The following is a 27,429-nucleotide window of genomic DNA, read 5'->3' on the forward strand; positions in this document are numbered from 1 at the left end:
ATATGGATTACACATTAATACAAACAAGGTATCATGATGGTATTATTGAATTTTCTCTAGATTTTGGTAACTTGTTCAAAAACTAACGGAGAAAACTACCATATTAACTGCCAAATATTCAGTAATCATAATTAAAGCATGTTCCAACAAGATTCGTTACCAAAATGCTAAAATCCTGAAGCTTCGAAAAACTTGAGACCATCTAACCTAGAAAACACAGAAACATAATATGTATTTATGTTTTCTTTTTAATGCAAATATTTTGCACGCAATTTAAAATGTCATACATTTCCTGTTCCCGTTTCTTCAAGGACATTTTCTTCTTTTTTGGTGGCGTTGGAACAATTACCGGCTTTACGGCCGAGGACATTTTTACTTCTTCCTCGAGTTCGGCCAATATATCTGCAATTGGTTGCATGTCACCGACAATTACGGTCTCTTTTCGCCGTTTCTCCTCTTTAATCGCCTTCTCTGATTCCTTCAGAAGAGAAAGTTCTAAAAAAGAAAGTGAGCATATTTTCAGTAAAATATTATAAGCTAGATTAACTAAGTAATTATAGTAATTATACATACTTTTATGGAAAGCCTCCTTTCGTAGCTTCCTTCTCGTCCTTTTATCCTTGAACTGATTCTTCAGCACTTTATTTAGCGAATTAGACGCAGCATTCTTTGCAACGGAATACCTGTCCCTCTCAGATTTAATGAGGCCTTTCCTCTTGAGGTTCTTGACGCTACCTGACACTAAATTTACCAAGGCGCTAGCACCATCCTTCAAAATTGCTCTTATCGAATCTTGCTTTGTCATTGTGGCTCCGAAAATGTGGACCGTGTTGGACGAAGGGGACGCGAAAGTGACGGATTTTTTCGGGGACGTTTGTGGGGAGGAGAAGGATGACTGGACAGAGGAGGCAGATGACGTCTTTTTCAGTGCGGAGGCACGGGGCTTTGGGCGTTTGGATATTTTGGAAGCGGAAATAAGGGACACAGAAGGAACTTTATTATGATGGGCGTCACTCTCAGAATTTTCAGTCGGTTTGTTAGCTCTTGAAAATTCCGAAGACTTTCTGAAAGGTTTCGCCACACTACGGGCTGGTTTTACACGAAATTTCCCCATAATGTCCAGAAAGGACGACGGATGACGGATAAATTCTCAGCACAAAAAAATTAATTATTCAACCGTAAAAAATGTTGAATATGCATGTGGCTTGAACGGATGTCATGTTATTCATATTTTTGCTACACGTGCACCATACAAATCCCTCAATAAAGAGCAGGGGACACTGAGAATGTAGATCTGTAGATTTATACAAGGCATATCACAATCACACGGATGGGGTTAGTTTCATAATTAGAAATTTATTAATCTATTGATTCATAGCTAAATATAAATAATTATGGATGACAAAGTTAAACGTATTACAGAAATTTCTATTTTTTAAATTTATCCAACAGAACTTGTTACAATGCTGGCAATATTCTCGTCGGCAGCTCGGACCGTGAGTTGCAAGTTGACTCCGTCCGATAGAACAAATTTTGCTTTGGCAAGAACTTCCACTCCGCCACGAAACAAGCCTAATTTGAATAAACAGTAATGTTATAAATATTATCATATCTTTGTATGAATACTGATATTGTCAATCGATGTTTGAAACTCACCAGCTAAAAGCAAGGAATGGGAACTTTTCCCATCTGGAATTCTATCGGAACGGTCACAAGGTTGCATTCCCAAATAGTTTACAATATTTTTGACCGCTTCAGGAATAGTGGTAGCATTGGAAAGTGCATAAGTTTCCTCTTGTTCTATTTCAAGCTCTTCCCAAGCAGCACCAAAGTTGGCTCGAGAAACAGGCAATATTTGGTCAGAAAGGTTGATGTCAATGTCCTCCAACTATAGAAAATATTTCGAATTATCATCGTATTATTTAACAGCAACAAATATTTTATTTAACTTCATGAAGTTGGCATAAATCTCAACTAACCACATAGTCATCATCATAGCCCTCTTCAGAATCAGGGATGCCAGTGTCAGGGTCGCAATCTTTTACAAGGAACTTAAGGGTGGATCCTATTCCTATGCCAAAAGTGCCCTCAATATCTTCTGGCCATGAGAGAACCACGTACGCATAGCCAGATCCATATCGAAGTTGGTTTATTCCAATTGATACGACCTGTTGGAAGCCTTCAGGTAGATCTAGATCCACCTGATGTTCAGCAAGACAAAAATAATTTAATGAAATTATTATTCAAAGTTTAAGTATTACTAAAACTTCTTATTGATACTTTTCATGTGAAGAAAATATTTAACGTACTTTAACGTTCTCGAGTAGTTGATCAGCTAAAGTGTTTTCAATTCTGAATTGAAGAACCAAGTACGACTTGTAAACATGCTTGACAACTTCGACCAAATACTCGGTTTCCGACTCTGTCAGCATCTGCTTGACACTAGACTTGAACAAAGGTCCCAAATCTAGTCGATTTAGTTCCGGCACCTTCTTTAACTCCTCAGCTTGATCCACTCTTGTGTTTGCGAGTGTCTTTTGAGCAGCTGCGGTTACTGCCGGAAGTGACTTTGGTTTCTCAGCGGCAGCAACAATTGATTGCTCTGGAACTGATTTGATATCAAAGGGCTGACGGAAGTCAGACTTTTTAAGATATTCCTGAAGGGCAGACTCTAAAACAACGACGCTGGTAGCCAGTGAATTCAAAATGTAATTTTTGTCCGTTTCCAAAAGTTGAAGATACAGAGTTGCTCGATCCCGGACTTCATCATCTCCATCGACTTGGCATCTCTGCATAAATATAGCATTTATTTATATAAATACATTTTACGAATTTGTACACAGTTTGTTAAGTGCTCACCCTCAAAAGTACCACAACATTTGATAGCAAATTCGGGCAGTATGCGGCAAATTGGGCCAAGGCTGATACAGCTGCGGCACGCACCGCCGGCTGTTCCAGAATAACGCGATTGTAAATATAGCGAATATACTTTGAAGGATTTTTTGCTTTCGGGCCCTCCTTTCCGAGAAGATGCAAAATCCGTACGGCCAGCGAGGTGTGCTCACAATCTTCAATGAATTCGCACAAGTGGGACAATCCTATTTCAAAGATTATTTTGGAAAACATTAGTTTACTAATTAATTTAGTATGCAAACAATATTACGATTATACTATAGTCTCACCAGTCTCTTTTGCTTCTGGATTTTCTTCGATTATGGTGATGATTGTATCTGCAATAGCAGCCTTGTATTCCAATCCACCCTCATCTCTCAAGAGAGCGCTCAAGAATCCCATGAGACTTCCATGTTTTCTCGGAAACTTTAGGCACAAGCTCTTGATAGCCTTCACCACAACGACTTTGAACTCGTCCGATATTTCTTAAGCAAACAATAATTTCATTAATATGCGTGGATGTTTCAATAGCATGTTTTTTAACTAAACATTATCATGTCATAAACATTGAGTATTTAGCCAAACTTTGTTGTACCTGATACAAACGATGCAATTTGTTTCATTAGTCTATCGATTGAACTCTCAGCCCCTGTTTTCAGAAGAGTAGTGATGGCTAATGTAGCAATGGAACGGTTAGAATCCGTGATAAGATTTTCCAAGTCCACGTTGCAATTGGTGACACTGGTTGGATGGGCGATTGCAATCTTGTTGAGTGTACGAACCGCTGCAAACCGCAATGCAGGTTTCGGGCTGGAGCAGAACAACTGAAGAACACTTATTGCAGGATTTAGATCTCGGGGTACAATCTGTGCAATCAATTATTACTTCCTGTTAAATAAGAATCATGCAATTTAATAATCAATGAATATTTTGGCACTAACCTTTCTCAAGTTGATAATAGCATGAGCAGCTTCAAATATTACAAGCTCCGATTTGTGTCTCAACATAGCTTCTAAATAGTCAAAGAATGGACTATCGGTTGGGAGTTCCTCTTCATCAACCAACTTTGCCGTGATTCGAATCAATAGTGATGAAGCAAACGGGGATTTCAAGTGAGATTTAGTTAATTTTGACACCAGTTTGGTTACAGCAAGACGATCCATCTTTCGAATTTGGTATAAAACTCCAAGAGCATGATATTGAACCATTACACTATTACAAATAGAAATTTTCTCGTCATTAATCCAGTATGAGCAGTGAGCACAGTCAAGTACTCTTCACAATTCGGTTGTATTTGAATACTTAATAAAGAAAAGAAATAGACTCCAGTTTATTAGTACCTTTCACTATTTATCGCTTCCTGCACCTCAGAAACCCATCTTTTTACAAGTTCTCCACTCGTGAAAGTCAAATGGTAAGAACGAACCAATGCGGCACTTGACACTGTGGGCAACTTATCAACAATTGCTTGCTTCAAGTAACGTTCCAACGCTTGGAGCATGGATGCCTATATTACACATTTGAAACAAAACCATTAGTATACATCAGCTCCACCACCCTTCCTGACTGAATTAAATTTGTTTTAATTATAATTCGTTCATTAAAACTTACATCCGTAATAGTGCACAATGCTCGGATCGCTGCACCTCTGTACAAATCTTCCTTGCCTGTCATGTCCTTTGTTAGAGACGAGGTCACAATGATGACATCCTCCGCAATGTGACTCAACTCCTTGATTCCTAAGTACACCATACGTCTTAAGACTGGATCTCTGCATTGGAACAGCTTGGTCATGGCGAAAAACACTTCCGTTGCCTCGTTTGCATTTAGTTGTTCCCCTTGGATGAGCAGGTATAGGATTTTCGACAAGATTTGAGTGCATTTCCTGGGATTGATGACGGATTCGTTAAAAGCACGAGATTCCTGGAGAACAGACGTCTTTTCCAAATTGGAATAGATGCTGACAGAGGTTCCTAGTAGACAGAATATAATAATTTATTCGCATAAGTCATATTATATTAGTAAAGAATATCAAGAATATTGTACTATTATGAAATTATAAAATTAAAATTAAAAGCTTTATCCATTCCTAAACTCACGTTTCTTACCTTCCTCTTCTTCTTTCTTCTCGCGTTTGAAATTCATTGTGCTAAGTTGTTGTTACAATATGAAATTTGATAGTAAACGACTCGAAAAAAAGAAATAAGCTAAAAAATATTTGTGTTTGCAAATTAATTTGACACACCGGAAAGTGGAATTCGACTGCCACGTCAAACGTGAATGAACTGGGGTATATTAAGATGAAAGCAGGAAATTTAAATTCTTAGTTCAAAGTACACAGTCAAAAATAAGTCAAATATAAGTCAAATAAGTCCAATACAGTCAAAAATAAACACAGAACGAACCGTGCAAAATTAAAATTTTTGATTTTTTTGAAAACGTCTTCTAATTTTGTATGTAAAGTTTAATTTCAATGAGACAAACCATTTAATTTGGACATCATGGCACAGCGACCCATACCTCTGATCGCCGTTGCTCCGGTAAAGGGTCCTGCTCTTCCACTTTGGTTTACTTTTGACTCGAACGAGGACGAGAAAGAATTGTGGCATTTAGAACAAGAATTGGCTTCAGAGGTTAGTTCTTATTCTTATTTTGTTGGAATCTTGTATTATTTGTTGAATGGGATATAAACATTGAACGTGTTAATGGATTGGTGTTTAGTTGGAACGCATTGAACAAAAGCACTGTGATACTGTACCGGTTGGAAAATCAGGGAATGAGGTTGATTTATTAATTTATAATTTAATTATGCTAATATGTAAATTATGGATATATGGAACGAGCTAATACTAGTTTTTTTTTGTAGAGCTACGTGGACGACGATGATGAAGAAGATGAAGAAGAAGAAGATAACGACGACGATGAGAGCGAGGAAAGGGACGAGAGTGATGACGAAGAAATGATTGATGATGCAGAGGATGCGGCCGACGATTAAGAGACTAATATACAATCTAAATTTGTGGACAAAATTTATACTTTACAACTGTACATACTGTGAATGAGTGAGCGAGTTTAAAGCAATACGTACAACGTTATAAACGACGATATTTATTTTACTTGACCACAATTTGTGTACCTGTGTGTTCTACACTAAAAAATACTTGTTCTGAACTAACCCATCAAAATATTTAAAGAAAAAGTTATCCCAAAATTAAAATGTTTAAAAAAATAGTTATCCAAAAATCAAAATATTTATCAGTGCACATAAGAGATCTATATATCTAGAGATACTCATCCTCAGTCATCAGTTTAAGGTTCTGTATAGAAATATTAAGTAAAGTCAACTTCAATTTTATAATTTTTGTGATATCGTCGTACAAAACCGATCAAAATGCCAGGAAAAGTGAAAGTTCGAGTAGTTGCTGGGCGAGGTAAATACACTTCAAAATAGTTTCAATTTTTACAAAGAATATGACGGTATCTTACGCAATTCTTTTAGGTCTTCCAATCATGGACAAGTCAAATGATACAACGGACGCTTATGTGGAAGTCAAGCTCGGTCAAGTTACGTACAAAACTGATGTGTGTCGCAAGTAAGAAAACTAAGTTAATTAGAGTTCTTTGGATTAATTCAAATAATACTATATTGGATTGTAATCTCACACATACATGAATATAAGTTATAACTATAATGTACAAATAGGTCTCTCAATCCTCAATGGAACTCAGAGTGGTTCAAGTTTGAGGTAAGTCAGATAGTTAGAGGACGCGCATAACGTATCATAATTTGTACGCAATTGTATGCATTTGATTATATTATACATATTTCTTGTAGATGGACGATTTAGAACTGCAGGATGAACCGTTACACATAAGGTATGATTCGAGTTTCATTCAGAGCGTGTCTCTGAAATTTTGCGATAGTCAGTCTGGTTCAAGTGCCGGGGAATTGGAACTTAGTACCCGGGAAACGTCACCCAAAAGTTCCGATCCCCTAGACATTTTAGTTATTCAAGTTACAGGGAAACGGAACCCACTTGTCGCAGGATTTAGCGAGCTTCGATTCCCCGGTACCCTATTAGACAAAAGTTACGATTCCCCGGAACCCACGATTTTTCTTTAATTTTTCATAAATTGAATAAATTCCCAAGAAAAAATTGTATTGTCTCAAATTAACAGTCAACCAATGAAGAATATTGGATAAAAAAATTAGAATTTTTTATAGTGGCGAAGTTTTCTAAAATCGCAAATATCTGACAAATTTGAGGAGCGGCAAGTCCAAAAAGGTACGGGGAATCGTCACCCAATAATTATTTTCAGGGAAAAGTACAATTATTTTATAGTTTTTGTTACAATTATTGCGTTATTATTATGTTACAATTATTTTTCTCCAAAAATAATTGCATTTTTCTCTGAAAATAATTGTTGGGTGACGATTCCCCGTACCTTTTTGGACTTGCCGCTCCTCAAATTTGTCAGATATTTGCGATTTTAGAAAACTTCGCCACTATAAAAAATTCTAATTTTTTTATCCAATATTCTTCATTGGTTGACTGTTAATTTGAGACAATACAATTTTTTCTTGGGAATTTATTCAATTTATGAAAAATTAAAGAAAAATCGTGGGTTCCGGGGAATCGTAACTTTTGTCTAATAGGGTACCGGGGAATCGAAGCCCGCTAAATCCTGCGACAAGTGGGTTCCGTTTCCCTGTAACTTGCATAACTAAAAAGTCCAGGGGATCGGAACTTTTGGGTAACGTTTCCCAGGTACTAAGTTCCAATTCCCCGGCACTTGAACCAGACTGATAGTTGGTTTTAGCAAAAAAATCCATTGTATTTTAGAGCACTTGTAAGATCCCTAACTTCTTACTTTTGTTTAGGCTTTGGAAATGCACGAGTTAGATTTGGTTCAAATTTTTGTAGTTTCCTGTTCTCCTAGACTCGAGAAATCGCAATTTTCCAATTCCTTTACTTTTGACTCCATTGTTCCCGGGAATTTTCGAGCATTTTTTGGGGGGCAATTTAGGACCCCCCCCCCCGCAAAAAATTTCAGACCTCCTGGAAAAGGCTCCCATTTCGACGTATGCTTTTGAGCTATAAATAAATCTTGTGTGCATACGCGTGGACTTCCGTAGAACTGTTACAAAGAGCTGTTTTACGAGTTGCTCCCAATGTTTCGACTTCATTTTTGAACCATTTGAGATAGAAAGTTTTAATTTCTAAATCACCAAAGATATTTAAATATGGAGCATTTTGGTTATGAGCTTGTTGATTCTATTAAATTTTGAACTATTGTTTCCTTCTGAATCGCTTAGATTAATGGACTATGACACTTATTCGGCGAACGATGCCATTGGCAAAGTATACTTGGACTTGAATCCCTTGCTTATAAATTCAACAAAAACTAAAGGTACTAATGTCATAACCCATGTCATTAATGATCATCATTCGTTAATGTTATAATTAGAATGCTTAATAATCAGCAATATTTTTTATTGTAGACAACTGGGGCAAGACAATTTCGGGTTGGTTACCGGTTTATGATACAATGCATGGACTTCGAGGTGAAGTAAACCTGATTGTAAAAGTCGAACTATTTTCTGATCTCAACAAGGTATTTATAAAACATCGAAAATTTGACGTTAAATCTTTACAATTGTACAGATTTATCGATTATATAATTCGTAGCATTAAAATAATCAAACCAAATTATACATTTCAGTATCGTCAATCTTCGTGTGGAGTGCGATTCTTTTTCAGTAAGTTTGTACTGATCTATTATCAGCTTATAAGTTTCTTTCACTACTTGGTTCAGCTTGTTTTTAAGACTTGTGCATTTTACCATGTTGAATACATTCAAATTTTGAATAATTTTAGGTCCACAGGTCCCGGAGGGATTTGTTGCTCACAGTATTAATGGTTTTGTTGAAGAATTGGTTATTAATGATGATCCTGAATATCAGTGGATCGATAAAATTCGAACCCCACGAGCATCTAATGAAGCAAGACAAACTTTATTTCAAAAATTAAGTGGAGAAGTTCAACGCAAGGTAGGGTTAAAAACTTTGGAGCTTGGGGGCAATGCAGTCGTCGGGTACGTCATTTTCTACAAGTTTTCGCCGAGTTTTCAATTTCTTAAGGTCAAAGCTAAAAAAAATCATCTATGCACGACTATTTATTTGCAGGTATAAACAGTGCATCGACATAGAGGGAGAATCTGGTCTCGTAATTCGAGGGATTGGGACCGCCATGTATTTAACGAAATTATCAGAAAATCAGCTATCGCCTGTGCCTTTAATAGAAGGTGCTTCAAAAGAGTAAGTTTATCTCTTATTGATTTCTTAGTGCGTTTCTTGTTTTATGGTGGACTAACAAAAATGACTTTGACTTGATTTGATCCATTGACCCTTTGATATTGAATTATTAGGCTCATACATAGTTGCCTTTGGGCCTTGAGTTTGATTATCTTGTAAAACTCATATAGGTTGGTTGGATTTGACTTTCAAGATACACAAAAAATTATGATTACAAAATATTTTTCGTTATAATTTATTAAACTCTTGATGTGCTTTCCTTGTTTGGTGGGGCTGTAAATATTTTAGGCAAATGTAAACATATACCTGCTTTTTGGACCAACGGGGTTGAATTATTGTCAGAATCTTATTTAAGTATTTATTTTTATAACCTGTTGCTTATTTATTTTCTTGTAACGTAACTCTTTCAAAAACCCATATCTGCACGTAGGACATACATCTGTATGTATGTATGTACATATCTATTACCTTCTTTCAGTATTATATTGTGGTTTTGTTGTTTCGTAAATTAAAAAAGAGGCTTTAGTTGGTTGGAATTGCTTCATGTACTATGGTGGCGGTCACTATATTATTTTTGTGACATCTCTTTATGTGTAGGTCTCAATGCCTCGCGCTGTGTCAGCAACATTCGCTTCCTCGAAAACGAAAGCAAATCCCAATCCCAAGTCCTCCCAACATCCAACGCCGCTATAGACACCTGTTACCCAGCATGTCCATGTCCCGTAATGACCCTGTCTGTGATCCTTTACCTGTCCCAACTGTCAATAAATCTGCCATGCTATTTCGAGGTGACCTTAACCGTGGAGCTCTTAGTTCATCTTTCTCCAATCTTTTTGTGAGAAATAGGGCTAGCAAATCGCCCAGTCCAAATCCATCACAACAAGAACCTGATCGAGGCCGTTCCGTGTCACCACCAAAGTTGACCAAAGCCATGACTTCTGTCTCATTACGCGTACCGACAACGACGAGTAGTGGATCAGGAACACAAAGGGTCACCAGAATATTTTCTGATGAGAAGAAGAAACAAAATTTTGCAACGGATGATACTCAAATGAAACAGAACTTGGTTATTGCAGCCAAGCCAAGCCAGTCTCAACCAAATCTAAAGAAGAATTTCCAGTCTTCGCCTCCCCCTCCCCCTCCTCCCAATGCTCAAAAAAGTCTACCATTCAAACAATTTGGAGACAAAGACAAAAAAGACAATGCAACAAGTGCTTTACTACTAACCTCAACAACTAACTTGAAAGACAATGACTCGCGAGATTGTAATACTAACACCCATAAAAAGGCAACCTCTTTAGAACAGCAGAATAGATTTTTAGCTGAGATGGAGCCGGATTTAGTCTTAGATTTAGAATTAGTAGCATCTGGGGACACCCTGTCAGAAATTAGCGAGGAACGTGAGTCTCAAGAATCCTTCCGTGGTGGTGGAATTGATCGTTTAGCACCGATTATAGTTCGACCAACTCCATCACCAAGACCACGCCCACAGTCTCTCTCTGAAAAGGAAAGTGACGACTGCTCCATCTCTGAAGATTCTCCACCCACATCCCCCACAAGCACTGCATCCTCTAAAACTAACAAATTCACTCTGCTCAATTTAAGAAAGAAGCATCGTTGGATGACGCGAAGGGAGCGATTGAGTACAAATTGTTTGGTGAAACGTGCTTCATCCAGCGTTTCTTCAAAATCATCAGGTCCGATAGTACACTCACCTCCTCGTCCGCTCCCTCCTCTTGGGGCTGGCAAATTTCCCCTGGCAAAGGCCAGTTCGAGTAACTCTAGCTCTTCTACTACAAAGATCAGAGTAGAGTTGGGAAAGATTTTCAAACGGATCTCCTTCTCTGGAGATGGAGACAGTGATACCAATAACTCTAACTCGGTCAAAGCTAATAGGAAATTGTCGCCAACTAAAGGACTTTATCGAACACCTCGGCGGCTATTCTTTCGAAGAAGACGTACTCGAAGTAAAAGTATTAAACATGAGACTCGAGCTATACTCGTTAGGTCCAATAGCGAATGCGAATCTCAATCTTTCTCCATGAGACATACATCTTCAGAAACATCATTGCCTTCCATTGGCAGTGAGCCAGCTGTCGTGTTCAACTTTCCAGGTGATGAAGAAGATGACGATGATGACCTGAATAGTGTAGTGGGCGATCAGGAGAACCCATCTTCTTCTATGGTAGAACTGCAGACTAATTTGCTCACGGAAAAACAAAAGACGACAGTGACGGCTAAGAAGAGCCCAGTAAAATCGCTAAAAATCGTTGAAAAATCTGCCCCCACATGTCCAAAAACTCCACATGCCACCGCTATTCCGGTAGAACACGCTAAACTGCGAGAACTAATCGGCGACCTCGGTTACGATACTGGAAAACCTTTACAACTTTACATTTCTAGCATGGACGCTTTGCTTGTGTATGACCCTGCTTACCCTGCTCCTTCTTCTTCTTCTGTGGGAGGGGCTGTGAATAGTTCCTCTTGTGTCTGCCTTAATGTAGATAACAGCTCATCACCTCTAGCACATGGCGGCTCTTCTTCCGTGGCTGCTTTTTCTTCCATTACTGATGATGATGCTAATAATACCGCTTTACATGGACGACTTGACTTTGACTCTACTTCGGACCCAAGTAAGACGAGGGCTAAAGTGGATACTCTGCTGAAACTGAAACGAGCCGACAGCTCCGTACTTAATTTAGGCGAGAGATCTAGCAGCAGTAAGAATAAGCCGGAGACGTTTGAAAAGAGTAAACGACACAGAACGGAGACACTTGTAGAATGTAATAGCTCCACGAGTAGCAGTGGCAGTATGACGACAAGTAGTAGACGGTCAACTAGCACAACGAGCTCAACTACAAGTGGTGGTTGTACCACAAGTGCCACAAGTAGTAGTTGTACAAAAGCTTTTAAGAACTTTGAAATGAGAATGCCAAAGTTTAGACAGAGTGACGATGAACAAGTGGAAGAGGAGTTGGAAGAAAATTTTGAAAAATTGGAGAAATTTGTGCGAAATGCACAACGGCAAAAAAAAGGTGTTGATAGCAGTAGTAGTGTAATTACGATTGGATCTGCATGTAGGTCCCCCATCCCTGAAGAATATGTAGAACCCACAGCTGCAGCGTCATGTGCCATACCCAATAATACTAATTCGTCCCATAATCCTGCTAGTTCTCCACCAAAAAGATTAGGTTCTCCTCAGAAACCAATTCCTTCTTCTACACATTCTACTAGTGGGGGAAATGGCTTTTATGGTGACCATCATGAATCCAAGAGCAGTGGTCAAATGTATAATGGAAATAGTGGGAGTGGATCCCCAGAAAAGGGTGGAGGCGCAGCAGCCGCTTCAACGCCAAATACCAAACAATCTAATTATGGGCAGATGCACAGAAGAAGTTCTGAGTCTGATTTAAGCACTACGCCAAATACTAAAGGTAAAAATCAATACAGCATGGTTTAAACATTTCATTTTGTAAGTGTTGCTGTTACTGTTACTCAGGTGGTGGTGGACCAACTTTCAAAACTCAGTTCCAGCGTCCTTTTGTGATAAATGTGGATCCCATTCGTGGACAAGAGTTTCCATTTATAACACTCTCATCACAATTTCCAGAAAATTTCATTCGATACTTGGGCGGAACAGTGACTGCTAGGTCTGATAAGATGATAGATTAGATCTATGAATAAATTAAAGGAGTTACCCTTCAGCCGAGGCGGACTGAAGGGTTACTTTGCCTATGTTGCTGTTGCACTAAATTTTGTACAAATGTCTTTATATGATTTAGATCTGTCAAATTGTTGAAGAGTATTGGAAATTTTGAAGAGCCCAGCCCTGAAACTAGAGACGGCTGGTGGAATGAAATCAGAATTGGTAAGTTTAGATTGTTTTACTTTAAATGCGTAGTCCCGAATGACACATTTAAATTTAGTAATTCTTAAACGCATTTTAGAAATGAGATCTCACTGTCGAGCATTTGGGTGCAATGTACTCTTGGACTACGAAGAAAAGACAACCATGTGGTCAGACCCGACAAAATATTGATTACAAACAACACATCCCTTATGGAATAGAATATTTATTTAATTAGATAGAGGACACCTATTTGAGAAGAATTTATTAATTTTATGGTGTGTATGTATGTAGGGATGAAGTGGCAATTTTAAGTGCGTCTGGAACAGCAGCAATTATATCTACTAGCGGAAATTGTGGCGATGTGAATATGTCTGAACTAGGAGATGTTAATAATAAGGATGGTCACAAACGAACTGATAGTTTCACTGGAGTTGTGCAACTCAACATGGCAAGTAGTGTATGAGTATTTACATCATATCATTTATAACATGAATACTCATAACGTTGTATAAAACTATTATTATTAGGGTGCTAGGTCATCCCCAAAGATATCTAGAGGACGCTATGATGACTCGGACGAGTTAGAATATCCTTGCAGAATGCTTCACATTCCTCAACCTAGTCTTTCTCTTCCAACAATAATTAGAAAGTCGCGATGTGCATACTGCAGGTGAGTTATGTAAATAGAGCATTAGCACATGCATGTATACATACATATAAGAATGGATAATGGATCCAATGTTTTTATAAAACAGGAAGGGCAAAGTACCGGATGTGTTGGTGGCAACTATTGATCTTCCACCAGGACTTCACACAACCGGTCGCAGTTGTTTGATTCAGACACAAGTATTTCGTTCCAAGAAAGAAAGCAAAGGAGAAGTGGGGGCAAAAGAAATGAGCGATAGTATCCCATTTCTCGAGTACGAACTTCACCGTAGATTGATTAATAAGTTGAAAGTACAAGGACTGAATGCAATTTTTGGATATAAAGTAAGAATAGCTCCAAATTAACCTTTGCAAGTTAAACTTATCAACTATGAATTAGGTACAAATCACCCAAGGGGATAAAGTCGTTGTTGGCGTGGCCACAGGCACCGCCGTTTTCCTCACTGTAAGTTTAATCAACTAACATTTAGTTAATTAAAAGTTAATACTAATTAACTTTAATTTCAGGCACTTCCGGTTCCATCGATTCCAACAATTTGTGCTGGAAACCTGAAAACAGATGCTCAAAAAGTTCTGCAGTTTCAGAAAGTGATTCAAGAGACATTTGAGAGAAATCGAGAAATATTTGGAGTAAATAATATTGTTCTTCCAAATTGGGGAGATATAAATGGCTCAACTTCAGATGGCGAATCAGACGATGAATTAGATAATAGTCACGAAGCCAAGGACACTTTTGTGCTGGAGGTGACCAAATTTTGTTGGCAAACTATAATATAAGGCGGACAATCAATTTGATCAGAAGAGAATTTATAATAATTTAAATATTTCTTAGGTTGACGACGCAGAAGACATTGATATCATTACCATGTTAATAGATCAGGCTATTCCAGTAGGTTACAACATGAGCAACATTGAAACTATAGTAGGATTCGATGGTAGGAAGGTGCTCAGCCAGCAGATGTTTAACCAAGTATGGAGGTGTAAAATTGCTACAATTTCTCAAAGACAGTTGACAGCTTATTTTGAACGTTTGATTCGGGTATATGTAACCATAATAATCTTAATATTGTATATACATATTTGTTGAAAGATGGTAGACAGACAATAAGTTTTGTTGATTTAATTGTATTTATTAGTTGGTGAGCTTCAAGCTTCGTCGTCTTCAGCCATGTGTATTTACCAGAATGCATTTTACTATTGATCTCCCAGAGTCTGATGAGATGCAACTGACTGTGATTGGTAAGTTCATACATAATCTAATTGTAAGATTATTACTAATACAAATTATTAGGTTAACTTAAATTGTTGACATAAAATTTACCATTTTTATTATTAGGGATGGCTCTCGGTCTGGATGCAAAAATGCATCAGGTGTCTTTACCCAGCACGTCTGGCAAGATTGGTGAACTAGGAAAACAAGACGGTATTCTTCTACATAATTTTGTTTGCACTGCGTATGCATAGTTTACAAATTTAAATATGACATGGTTACATTATGATGGCGATTTTCTGCATAGACGATCCAGATATTATTTTTCAATTCGATGAAGACAAAACAAAACTTGGCATATCTTGTGAATCTTCCGCAGAAAACTTGGCCAGTTCTAACCAGACCCACCATTCTACTCCTCCTCTCTCGGCCGGATTGCCTCAAAAAGTACCTCATCCCTTGTCAAGTCCCACAGGTGCATCAGGATTATCAGGAGGACTTCAACAAACCAAGATTTCTTCGGGAACTAGCCCTGTTACAGCTTCTGTGAACATTGCATTGCCATTGAATGTGAGCCACGGTCATGGAAATTCCAGTAACGTTAATGTGAGTTCTCAGCAACACTATATTACACCTACTACATCAACTATCCCTTCTGCTACTGGGGGTGATGATGATATAATAATTTCAAAATCTACTCGGTCGGATTCAACTTCTTCCTCCACCTCCAATAATTATGAAATTGGTGGGGTTCATCAACAGCTTCCTCTAGGTGAAACAGGACGTAATAGAAGTCACAGCGTTTTCTGTGCTCGTCATCCCAACTCCAACTCTAAGTCTACTAGGTTTATCTCTTTCATCAAGCCGGTAGGTTTGATCCAGGGGTGTGGTGCAGAGAAGCGTGCATTTTTTTGTAATAATTGTATTGCTGTTCATCATTGTTGCATTAGACAAAAATATGTGGCTGGCGTGTCTCAATCTCTTTTTATGTGTGTGTACTTTGGGCCTATATTATTATCGTCTCATCTCACTATTTATTGTCGCAGGAAGGAAAGAGGAATTGCCTGCACTCTTCCTGTTCCTTGTGCCCATTGTTGTTATTTCTCTGCATCTTGTACATACACCCAACCTGTGTAAACCACCAAATTGTTTTTACACAAATATGTATACGTATGTCCTTTGTATTGACCATCAAATTTATTGGTTTGTGCCATTATACATATATACACACCTTATTACTCATTTCTTTAAAAATTTGCAAAAGCCTCAGCATAATCCCACATACATATACATATGCGTATAATCTACATATGTACATAAATAATTGTAATCCTATGCTGCATTAAGATAATTCCTCAGGTCAAGAAAAAACACCACATATCGATGTTGTAAATATGCTTTTAAACCCCAGCTATCATTGATGTAAAAATAATTTTCACTTATGCATGGATCATGAATTTTCTTATAATCAATGCTCATGGATTATGTTGTGGTTGGCCTATAAAACATGTGAAAATGTTTGATTGACTAGTTTTGAAACGGGCTGAGTGTTTTCTTTAAATTGTAAATATGTACACATGTATATAGCTGTGGTGGATTGTATCATTCTAATATTTCTAATGAATGTTTTGTGTAATGTTTCTAGATGCCTCTTCCTGTCTCCAAAATGCGTCATTGGGTCGAAATAACCCCCCAAAAATCAATCAACGGAGCAAAGATTGAACGCTATCTGGGCAATTTAAACTTTTACTTTATTAGGGAAACAACAAGTTTACGCGAGGTGGGCTATAACATAAATAGTGCTTAAAAATGAGTCTATGTTTCTGTGGCGTATCGTTAAGTACATATTTATATCTAGAGATTAATGATAAATCTTTGCGTTTCTCAGAGTGGAGGTGTAAACACTTTCGTCCATGCTCTGTTTACCGACTTTATGGCGATCGTTCGTGCTCACACAAGTGCTCTCGGAGGAAATGCCATAGTTTCTTACTTCATGACGCGATGTGACCTATCTGATTTATCTAAGGTTGGTTATGGTTATTATTGAGTGTGAATAAATGTGGACGACTTAAATAGCATAAACCAAGTAATTGCATATACTTGTTTTCAGTGCGTGATCAATGTTGGAGGCGATGCTGTCTTCGTATCATATCCCGTTCACCATCCTGAAGACGGAATCGCTATTGGTTAACAGAAGAAAGATTTACGGCGTTTGTGATTTGCATAATTTATGTTAACAGGTCAACCGTTTCAGTCATTTATTTATACGTGCTATGTATTTGCTAAAGACTTTTGCGTTTCAATTTATGTTGTATACTAGAGTAATTAATGATTATATTTCCCAGTTTAAATCTTCCATCCCTAAAAGTATGTACTGATCTTTGGAGAAATAATTGAAATTAAACACATGCTATTTAAATGTACTAAATAAATACTCATATTATGTGTGTGCATTTTATTGTAATCAAAATTATGTATATGAAGTGACATCATCTCATAAATACATTTCCATTATCATATTATTATTTTTTGGTAAATATAAATAATTTCACATACTTATAACAAAAAATAACAATGCTTAGAAAAAGTCTGCCGCTCTTCTCTTGTGATTTGATGAATTATTGGATGACGAAGACGGTCCTAGCGTAGGTGTTCTGGTGGAGCGTGGTGGTGTTGGCGTGGGAATAAATGATGAGCCACTATTACCATAAGGTGTGGCAGCTAGAGATGCGGGAGTTAAAACTTTGGGGGTTGACGGCTTTGGCGTATATGACGCTGCTAGGGTTTTATCTCTTAAGCTTCCAAAATGGCTACCAACTAGGCGACGAGCAGCAGGGGACATTGTACTCAGCCTATCCAGTGAACTTCGTGGTCGTGGCCTATGAACAGAATAAACAGATGTGAGATTTGCACTTTAGTACAACTTGCATTTCCATGTTGAGCAATAACTTACGATGCAAGATTATTTTTCGCCGTTTCAATGGCTTTCAATTTCCGATCGCGGTATCGTTCAGACACTTTTTCCTGTAGTTGCATTGCAATTTTTTCCCTTTTGGTTGTCTCCAACATGCGGTATGGTTTGGTTGCATTGTCAACAGGGATTGTGTCAGCCCCGTCAAGGCGAAACGGAGTTCCTTCGATTTCTCCCCAAGTTAGAAAGGGTGACTCTTCTACACCTGTGTCAAAATCAAGAAATTAAATAACAGAAACAACATAGAACAATGGCAATGCGTTTAAAATGTTTGTACCAGGAGTGGGTGATGGTGTTCGCACGAAAGAAAACCCATTAACCTTTGGGGTATCTGTCTCAATTTCTTTCCCGTCCACCCCTATTTTCGTTGACGGTCTCTTCAACAAGTTGGTGGAAGGTGTGCCAGATTTTCCAGAGGTCTCCCCTTTGAAAGGTGCTTCATCAAATCTGGTATTTTTATAAAATACTTTGGGAACCTTTTTAGCCAACTGAACTTGTTCCTCAGGAGTATATGGTGCTCCTGCATACATAAATAATGAACAGAAGAACAATCACATTTGTATACCTATCTATAAATATATTTTTAATTGACCCCTCCTTACCGTCTGGAGTGTACATCAAATAATTTAAATTCTTGTACGTCCACCCATCTACAGAGAGTGGTTTTTCATATTCCGCCTGGCTTTCTATCGATGGTAAAGCATTTGATATGGCAAACTTTTCAGCATGCTCGTCTTCCTTGCCGTATAACCAGGAATACTAATGACATACAACAAAATTATTACATATGTAAAGCAGCTGTCAAATTTCAACAAGTATCGGATTACTAATTTGTCTCACCTTGATTTTATGTTTCTTTTCTGAATTTTCTAAAATCTCTTGGAAACTTTGATTATCTTCAGAAGTATACTTGGCCAAAAACGTATTCAAACTTATCGAGGAGGTCGTAGAATCATTTGCACTCTTGGAAGAGACGGATTTGGCATCCTCCCCGGGTCTCGGAGCCATGGGAAGGTGGGTTGGTGTAGACTCTCCTGGATCGGGAGCTTTCTGGCCCTGTTTTCCCATTCCCAAGCCGGACGGTGTAGGTGTTTCAAAACTGGATGGGGTATTACGGTTGGACTTGTCTAGAATGACAATTATTAATACGAATTATTATCACTACTATGAATTCAAATTACATTCCTCATATAAATATCATATCTTAAACATACCATGCAAGCGAGGAGTTGCTCCGAACGAATATTTCGAATACAGCTCTCTCAACATGTGAATGTCATTATTTTCAACAGCATTATGATATGCATTCTGCGCCTGGAGTTTCTCCAAATCGGGGAAAAAATCGCGTTGGATTATCTTTTCCAGTTCCTACAGACAGGATTTTAATTTAAAACATATTAATTAATTAGTTAGTTATTGTATGAAGAAAGTAACCTAAATCATTACTAATTGTTCTTAATTTAATCTTGCATACCTCAACGTATTTGTCCTCTTCTAAAACCTTTTTCTTTTTGTGTGGATGATCTGCTGGTACTTTAAATTCAGTCAGTGCAGTGGACGAAGACGATCTCCTCGATGGGGGCGACAAAGACGATTTCCCTTTTGTCGACGACGAAATTGACGTTAAAGATGAGATCTGGAGGCTTATTTTATCCATCTTTCTAGATTTTGTTGATTTCCAAAGAACGTCGGCAATTAAACTGACGAAAAGATAGAAATTTTTAAACAGGTAAAACTTAAAAAAAATAATTAAAATTTCGTGAAAGGAAGAAAGTTAAAGTTTTAGTTCATCAAAACACAAAACAGGAAGGTCGTCGTATGATCTAATTGTAAGTTCATATTTGCCTCGTGCCTGCCTACACTTCTTTGCACGCCCCAATTGTGACGGCATTGAAGAAAGGAAAATTCGGAAAATTGCATGAACTTTTGCATGGCATAATTTTAATTTTGGTTATGCAAATCGTCGTTAAAGCTTCCAAATGAGCCTCATCTAATGTTACAATAGCCCCTTTGGAAGAGTCAACGACGAAATATGAGGTGATGATAATACAATAAGTTAACTACTTACTGACGAGTAATTACGATTTGGCTAAATGTTCTTAGGTATTTATCTATATGCATTTTGAAATTAGAATTCAGCTTCAATTGATTTATTCAAAAATTAGAAGCTTAAAAATGCATATTAATTTGAAGTGAGTGCAAATTATGGCCTTGATCAATCGGAGATGCTAAACGAAAGATAATGCAAATTATATTGTTGGACAGTAGCGAAATATGTACATACAATGGCTTTGATCAATGTATAAATTCCTACTATGTGAGTGTATGTACGCGAGGATCGGAAATGTACCAGAAATGAGACAGTTGTCAGACATTAACCTATCCGACTACGAGACAAGTCTGTAATCAATAATTAAATTTAAAATTTGCATCACCACCTTAAATATGGAGATATTTTGTTTTCAGAAGGTCGTAGTTTATAGTTTACTTCCACAGTCAACGATCGACATTTGCCACAGTAAAAGAGACGTCAGACTTCACCAGGTCAGTAAAACTTTTGTTAACCACTTGGCATTTTTTCCTCATATAAGTTGCAAATATATGAAGGAAATTTAAAAGCAATATGTAACAAACCAACCCATTAATTAACAGTTAGTTAATTCATCTTGCTTGTTCAGATTTGGTAGTTGGTTGACGTCGTTCTGTTCGTAGAGTAGACTTATGATAAAATGTAACCTTGACCTAACCATATCTACGCACATCTATTTATTTTCCGTAGTCGCAATGTCTCGCCCTCCACCCCCACTAGCCAGGCTGTCCAAACGGAACTCGTACATCTTTGAGAACTCCCAAGTGCCAGGGATTGTCCAATTGTTCCGACAGTCTAGCCATGGGGTGAGTGAAAATCTTTTTGGTGTACAAATGATAAATAGAAAATATTTATTGAATCATTAACAAATAACAACAAGAAGACGACGCTGTGTGTAATTACTCGAGTTCATAAAAGTCAAATATTTATTTTTAGCTGGATCAATCTGATTTTAACTTTTATTTGACTTGATTGCATCAACATTTCCTCATATCCTTGTGCTTTATGCATTATGCGAGTACCTACAAGTCCAGGCCTCCTTATACAGCGTTATGTATCACCACTATGAATATCGCACGTGCAAGAAATTCCGCACTAAAATAAATCACTGGTGGTTTACGTGGTACTACTTTTATGTGAATGAAGGATTATTAATAGATGACACACGCGGAGAAAAGGTCATGGTATCTTTTAATGTTAATGTTATGTCACAAAAATTAATGGTTTAGATCAGAGTTCTCATTCTTATTTAATGTCTTTCTTCCGTAATTATATAGTGACATACATACATAGATCGCAGTTTCATAGTTTCTGTGAATTGGGATTGAGACGCAAGAAGAATCTCGTTTCATGATATCATCAGCAGGGTCTTCTATCTAATTTCATTCACTCATTTGTACATATTCATGCACAGACCAATTCATCGTCTAACCTTATTTTATTTATCAATTTTTTGGACTGTCACGAGACATTATTTTAAATAATTTTTGTATAATTTTATTTTGTGATATAAAACACAAGTTCTGCACATAATTTTATTTTCACACATGGGGATTTACGAATATTTTGTACCAAAAAAGGTGGTAACGCTTTATACTCTACGCAAATGTCGGGCGCGACTGGTTTGTTCAACGTTTTGTTTTTAATCTGTGCAGTCTGGCCTTGTCGCGGCTCAGCCCGGTCACCCGACGACGACTGCAGCCCACTCTCGAAGTTATGGCTCAATCCGGTCGCCCTCCCTCCACTCTCCGGCCCCTGGGTCAGGATTGTGGTCCATGGAGGCAAGCTATTCTGGGTCTGGGCGCCTGGGGAAACCGAAATTCGCGACTCCCTTGCCATTTACACCACCGGTCATGGTGGAGAAGGAGGGAGAAAGACAACCACTTCTGAGGTCGGAGGAAGAACGTGTCGTGCTGCCCCCCGCGGTTGCAAAAGTGGAGGATGAAGAAACTAATTTGATGGACGATCTGAGAAAAGAGCTGGACACGGATATGCATACAATTGGAATTCAAGAACTATATGATCGACTTCGAACTAACCCTGCTATGGTACATGCAATTTACATACCTTTCTCGTGTCTCTCTCCTTCTCACTACTGGTTGTTACGATTATACGAATTTTTGCTTTTTTGTATGTATCCAGGGATTAACAGACGCCCAAGCGGCGGCAGAACTGAAGAAATCTGGACTGAATGCACTCACCCCACCGGAAGAAACTCCAGAATGGGTCAAATTTGCGAGACATTTATTGGGTGGATTTTCTCTCCTCATGTGGTTTGGAGCTGCGCTCTGTTTCACTGCTTTCGCCGTTCAAAATGCATACATGTCCGACGCTCCTTATGATTATGCAAGTGATATATTTGTTATAATGCTGTCCAATTTTACTTATTTTGACCATGGTTCAATACTTGTGCATGTAGATGTACTTGGGTATTGTGCTCGCTAGCGTGGTGTTAATTTCCGGACTTTTTTCCTACTACCAAGAAGCTAAATCGGACAGGTACTTGAAAATAGAAATCAAACCAAGCTTTTTTATCCTGTCAGGACTTACTAATTTTCTGTTTTTGTAGGATTATGGACTCATTTAAGAAGTTGGTACCACAAATTTGTTTATCGTTGTTTTTTTATTTATTTTGTTATTGTGCATGTGTTTACCAATAGGTTGGTGCCTCAAACGGCCCAAGTCTTGCGAAATGGGGAATTGAGCTGTGTCGATGTAACGGATTTGGTGGTTGGAGATATTGTAAATGTCGAGTTTGGAAATAGAATCCCTGCAGATATTCGTATAACTGAGACCCAGGGACTAAAAGTTGACAATTCTTCTTTAACTGGAGAATCTGAACCACTCCCGAGGCAAGCACTTTATACATGCTTAAATTTTCCATACTACATTGGTGAGAATATATTTTACTCACAACAGATCAGTGCTGTGCACTCATGAAAACCCAATGGAAACAAAAAACCTTGCTTTCTTCTCTACTTCCGCAATCGAAGGTACTGGGCGAGGGGTGGTCATTGCGACGGGGGATCGAACTCTCATGGGTCGAATTGCTGGTTTGGCGTCCCGTCTCGAGAATACGGAGACTCCCATTTCCAAAGAAATGGACCACTTTGTCTCTGTCATCTCTGGGGTAGCCGTCTTCTTTGGAGTACTTTTCTTTGTTATCTCGGTAGCCATGGGGTATTCGTGGCTGGATTCTGCAGTCTTCTTGATTGGCATCATCGTTGCCAATGTACCGGAAGGTACGCATACTAATTTTTAAGCCTCATACTATAGAACACAAATGATAAATCTGCATCTGGGATTATGAATATTCCATTTTCTTCCTTAGGTCTTCTTGCCACGGTCACGGTTTGTCTCGCACTCACTGCGAAGAGGATGGCGTTGAAAAACTGTCTGGTGAAACATCTCGAAGCTGTTGAAACTTTGGGATCAACGACAGTGATTTGTTCCGATAAGACTGGAACTTTGACACAAAACCGAATGAGTGTGTCGCACATGTGGTTCAACGGAGAAATTCAATCAATTGGAGCAAAAGGAAATATTAACATGGATGATCCCACTTTTATCGCCCTTGCAACGGTGGCGAGGCTTTGTGGACGAGCTCGGTTCAAGGTACGAATATGTGTCTAAAGTCATAATAAGGTCGTGTATAGACTTACAAAAACTCCCAATTGACGGATAAATTTTAATTACTTTTACAACAAAGGTCGGCCAAGTTGAGGTGGCAAATGCGTTTAAAGAGATTGAAGGTGATGCCTCTGAGGCAGCCCTTCTTCGTTGTATGGAAACTCAAATTGGAAACGTTGAACTGTTTCGAGCACGGCATAAAAAACTACACGAAATTCCGTTTAATTCCACAAATAAGTTCCAAGTGTCGATCCACCAATATGACGACAAAGATCCCCGATTACTTCTTGTCATGAAAGGTGCTCCAGGTAGGAGATCGATCATATAGCAATGCCTTAGCTAAGATAAATTATTATTAAACCATTTAAAAAATATTTAGAGCAAATTCTTCAACGATGCGATACAATTATAATGAACGGAGTGGAGGAGCAGTTGACCGATGAATGGTGCAAAAAATTTGACAAGGCGTACAAGACACTCGGAAATATGGGTGAACGTGTGCTTGGATTTTGTGACTGTCGCCTACCCCTTGATAAATTCACTTCGCATTATAAATGGGATCACGATAATACGGAGTTCCTTGAGAATAATTTTCGTTTTGTTGGTCTAATTTCTCTTATTGATCCACCGCGTGAAAGTGTTCCGGACGCGGTAAGAAGTTGTCGGACTGCAGGAATTAAAGTGGTAATGGTAAGTTTCCAGTTCGATATTCTCAATTAATTTATTTATTTATATAGAATAAATATAAATATTATTATCTAATTCTTGTCAGGTGACTGGAGACCATCCCTTAACAGCCAAGGCTATCGCACGAGAAGTTGGGATCATTAGTCCCGGAAACATGACCGTTGACGAAATTGCTGAAAGAGATGGTGTTTCCGCCAATGAAGTGGACCCCAGGGAAGCAAAAGCAGCAGTTATTCATGGGGATGAATTACAAGAATTTACGGCGGAGGATCTAGATCGAGTTTTAATGTAGGAATTTAATACGTCGAATAAATGGATGTCGTTTGAATTTCCTACTTGATATATTTGAATATTTATTTTGTTTTTAGGAAGTACAAGGAAATTGTGTTTGCTAGAACTTCGCCTCAGCAAAAGCTAACCATTGTAGAGGGTTTTCAAAAACAAGGAGAATGTGTCGCTGTGACTGGAGATGGTGAATATCTATCTATTTAGAACATTTACCTACTTAGACCTTCTTAACTTAATAAGTACGTACAAATATTCCAGGGGTTAACGATTCTCCTGCCCTGAAGAAAGCAGATATCGGTGTGGCCATGGGTATCTCGGGTTCCGACGTGTCTAAAGAAGCCGCTGACATGATCTTGTTGGATGACAATTTCGCCTCCATTGTCACTGGGTGATTAAATATCCAATAATATTTGTCTATTTTACCTTGCAATTGAAAAACTTTAATTTTTCACGAGTTATGCATTTTATAATGTATTTGTGATTTGATTTAAATTGCAGGATTGAGGAAGGGCGTTTGATATTTGACAATTTGAAGAAGTGCGTCTATTACACCCTTACAGACAATATTGCGGAGCTGATACCGTTTTTGCTTTTTATCCTTCTACGAATTCCGCTTCCACTTGGAACCATTTCCATCCTCTGCATCGACTTGGGCACGGATGTTATCCCTGCAATAAGTTTGGCATATGAAAAGGGCGAGTTGGATTTGATGAAGCGAGCTCCTCGAGACCCCAACAAAGACAAATTGGTCACGAAGCAGTGAGTTGCTTATTAATTCTGAGATTATCACTTAATAACATAATTGGCAAGATATTTACTCTTTTTGTCTCCCATTCCTCGAATCCTCTTGTCTGGAGAAAATGATGAGTCATTCCTTAAATTTAACTCTTTTTTGTTCTCCGCCGCAGACTGATTGCGTACTCCTACGGGCAAATTGGAATGATGCAGTCCTTTGCTGGAATGTTTGCTTATTTCGTGATTATGGCACAAAACGGTTATCTACCCGGGAGACTATTAGGCATAAGAAAAGAATGGGATTCACCCGCATATAATGACCTGGAAGATTCATATGGACAGGAATGGGTAAGACATGAACACGGCAAAAATTCAATTATTAACATTTAACAAGCACATGATTGCAAGACATAATTTTCACAAATGTGAAAGAACTGCTTCATGTGGTACCTATAAGCCACACATTCTATTGCATGTAAGTAACTTACCTAAGCTTACTGGATAGTGCATATGCCTGATAAATTCACGATGGCTTTCTTGGTAAAGCAAGTAAACGATCTGGAAAAAGCGATAAATAAACAGCAGTAGAATGGAGTACGTAAGCTACTTGCTACAAATTTTTTTAAGATGACGTTAAGGGTTGGTATTGTTGCGGCTGGTGGTACGCATGGTGTGGACCCAGTCATAAATTAGGATGCAATCATCTATTCTCATTTTCACAAAGAATGGTTCATGTGTTGTGCATATGCCCAACTTATGGTTACAGAAAGTTTTTAAAATGCATAAGCGAATATATTACTTACGCACTATAGCAAAATCAAGAGAATTAAAATACTTCTTTCTTGTTTCAAACGTTACAAAAGGAAAACGTTTTAAGTTTCTGGTCACGAAGTTCGTTGGTTTTCTCCGTTTTATTTTAATCCTCCGACTTTTGTTTGGTTCATGGTCATTAGGAGTTAGAGTGTTCAACATGAAAATTGACATCCATATAACAGTTTTACATGGTGTATGTCGTACATTATTACACATTGGATGTTTAGGCCATGGAATATTATGTACATTCACATGGAACATTAAGAAAACCATAATGCAAACATCAACTAACGACGTCTTACAAATTCACTCAACTCAACAATGAACAAAACATTTTATTTTTCTTGAACTTTATAACAACTCGAGTTTTGAGTGTGAATCAACAAACCTTTCAAAACTTGGGGGTAGAACCATTCGTCATTTTGCTTGTTTTGGTATCATCATTCTTCTCTTTGGCCGGTCTTTGGCTTTTACGTATGAAGTTCCTCTCTTCCTTCCTCCTAGTTGACTTTTGACTCTGGATTTTTTCATCCATTTTTCTTACTCAGTGAGTGAAGGTGTTTAAAAAATCATCCTGAAAACTTGGCTTTAAATGATAATGTGTATCTTCTAAATTGCGATGATCACCATCAAATGACCTTTTTAAATGCGGTCACATTTTTTATTTGCAGACATACTATAACCGGAAACAACTTGAAAACACTTGTTCTACTGCGTACTTTGTATCGATTGTAGTTTGTCAATGGGCAAACTTGATCATTTCCAAGACAAGAAGATCGTCCGTATTTAAGAAAGGATTTGGGTAGAGGCAAAATTTTAAGCATTTTGAAACAATCAAGTAGCGATAAATTGGATAACGTTTATTTGCCGATGTTTTTCAGAAATCATGTTCTCAGTTTCGCCATCATATTTGAGACTGCGCTTGCCTGTATTTTGTGCTACACGCCCGGAATGGCCACGGCCTTAAAGATGATGCCCCTGAAGTGAGTCGGAAAAATAAGTTGGAAAAAGTTGGATATACACTTTAATGGATTGGTTAATTGATGTAAATAATGTTTCTTAGAGCCTGGTGGTGGCTTCTGGCTGTACCGTTTGCCGTCCTTATCTTCGTTTATGACGAACTACGACGTTTGATTATCCGCTGCTACCCCGGTTCCTGGTTTGAAGACGAGTTTTACTACTAAAATCGGAAATATTTCTAAATTATTGTGTCATTATTCAGAAATTATTAGGAAGCTAAATTAAAATATGGTAAAAATAATCTTCTCATTTGCCAAGACTG

General features: G+C 38.0%; 5 protein-coding genes across 9 annotated transcripts; 2 read left to right on the forward strand and 3 right to left on the reverse strand.

Moving 5' to 3' along the window:
- Positions 1-7: 7 nt before the first annotated feature.
- Positions 8-1,240, reverse strand: LOC110843875 (protein FAM207A). Its single transcript, XM_022089927.2, has 3 exons — positions 574-1,240; positions 288-495; positions 8-207 (listed from the first exon to the last, which is right to left on the reverse strand). Exons 1-3 carry the CDS (start codon positions 1,112-1,114, stop codon positions 168-170), a joined length of 789 nt encoding a protein of 262 aa, XP_021945619.1. The 5' UTR covers positions 1,115-1,240; the 3' UTR covers positions 8-167.
- Positions 1,241-1,336: 96 nt separating this feature from the next.
- On the reverse strand, positions 1,337-5,187 carry LOC110844369 (coatomer subunit gamma). 2 transcript variants are annotated; one of them, XM_035847816.1, is made up of 11 exons: positions 4,992-5,187; positions 4,504-4,865; positions 4,233-4,399; positions 3,834-4,104; positions 3,488-3,758; positions 3,183-3,377; positions 2,860-3,098; positions 2,310-2,789; positions 1,980-2,201; positions 1,657-1,888; positions 1,337-1,572 (listed from the first exon to the last, which is right to left on the reverse strand). In XM_035847816.1, the coding sequence occupies exons 1-11, from the start codon at positions 5,035-5,037 to the stop codon at positions 1,442-1,444; spliced, it is 2,616 nt and encodes an 871-aa protein (XP_035703709.1). In that variant the 5' UTR covers positions 5,038-5,187; the 3' UTR covers positions 1,337-1,441. The 2 variants fall into 2 exon arrangements, with proteins under 2 accessions (XP_035703709.1, XP_021946245.1); XM_022090553.2 differs by having other exon boundaries at positions 5,001-5,186.
- A 51-nt stretch (positions 5,188-5,238) lies between these two features.
- On the forward strand, positions 5,239-17,368 carry LOC110844368 (C2 domain-containing protein 5). Of its 4 annotated transcripts, none has more exons than XM_035847812.1 (28): positions 5,239-5,525; positions 5,614-5,673; positions 5,759-6,323; positions 6,392-6,485; positions 6,596-6,638; positions 6,728-6,768; positions 8,210-8,304; positions 8,396-8,508; positions 8,617-8,653; positions 8,772-8,988; positions 9,080-9,211; positions 9,806-12,642; positions 12,708-12,858; positions 12,991-13,076; positions 13,156-13,225; positions 13,350-13,506; positions 13,586-13,728; positions 13,814-14,048; positions 14,104-14,169; positions 14,232-14,468; positions 14,557-14,763; positions 14,861-14,963; positions 15,061-15,147; positions 15,242-15,540; positions 15,697-15,801; positions 16,580-16,714; positions 16,823-16,960; positions 17,045-17,368. In XM_035847812.1, the coding sequence occupies exons 3-28, from the start codon at positions 6,284-6,286 to the stop codon at positions 17,123-17,125; spliced, it is 5,949 nt and encodes a 1,982-aa protein (XP_035703705.1). In that variant the 5' UTR covers positions 5,239-5,525; positions 5,614-5,673; positions 5,759-6,283; the 3' UTR covers positions 17,126-17,368. The 4 variants fall into 4 exon arrangements, with proteins under 4 accessions (XP_035703705.1, XP_035703706.1, XP_035703708.1 ...); XM_035847813.1 differs by having other exon boundaries at positions 15,314-15,540; XM_035847815.1 differs by having other exon boundaries at positions 12,290-12,642; positions 17,045-17,366.
- LOC110844370 (splicing factor ESS-2 homolog) lies at positions 17,367-19,775 on the reverse strand. The gene is made up of 7 exons (XM_022090555.2): positions 19,380-19,775; positions 19,120-19,273; positions 18,746-19,032; positions 18,508-18,664; positions 18,183-18,425; positions 17,888-18,110; positions 17,367-17,813 (listed from the first exon to the last, which is right to left on the reverse strand). Exons 1-7 carry the CDS (start codon positions 19,560-19,562, stop codon positions 17,513-17,515), a joined length of 1,548 nt encoding a protein of 515 aa, XP_021946247.1. The 5' UTR covers positions 19,563-19,775; the 3' UTR covers positions 17,367-17,512.
- Positions 19,776-20,359: 584 nt separating this feature from the next.
- LOC110844776 (sodium/potassium-transporting ATPase subunit alpha-B) lies at positions 20,360-27,366 on the forward strand. Its single transcript, XM_022091064.2, has 19 exons — positions 20,360-20,449; positions 20,685-20,800; positions 21,650-22,042; positions 22,137-22,340; positions 22,414-22,493; positions 22,564-22,584; positions 22,655-22,846; positions 22,914-23,236; positions 23,326-23,609; positions 23,704-23,932; positions 24,004-24,314; positions 24,397-24,599; positions 24,680-24,783; positions 24,858-24,987; positions 25,098-25,358; positions 25,508-25,682; positions 26,819-26,949; positions 27,029-27,130; positions 27,211-27,366. The coding sequence occupies exons 2-19, from the start codon at positions 20,690-20,692 to the stop codon at positions 27,329-27,331; spliced, it is 3,375 nt and encodes a 1,124-aa protein (XP_021946756.1). The 5' UTR covers positions 20,360-20,449; positions 20,685-20,689; the 3' UTR covers positions 27,332-27,366.
- Positions 27,367-27,429: the final 63 nt, after the last annotated feature.

The sequence above is a fragment of the Folsomia candida genome, unplaced genomic scaffold (assembly GCF_002217175.1).
Source record: "Folsomia candida strain VU population unplaced genomic scaffold, ASM221717v1 Fcan01_Sc002, whole genome shotgun sequence".
Lineage (NCBI taxonomy): Eukaryota > Metazoa > Arthropoda > Collembola > Entomobryomorpha > Isotomidae > Folsomia > Folsomia candida.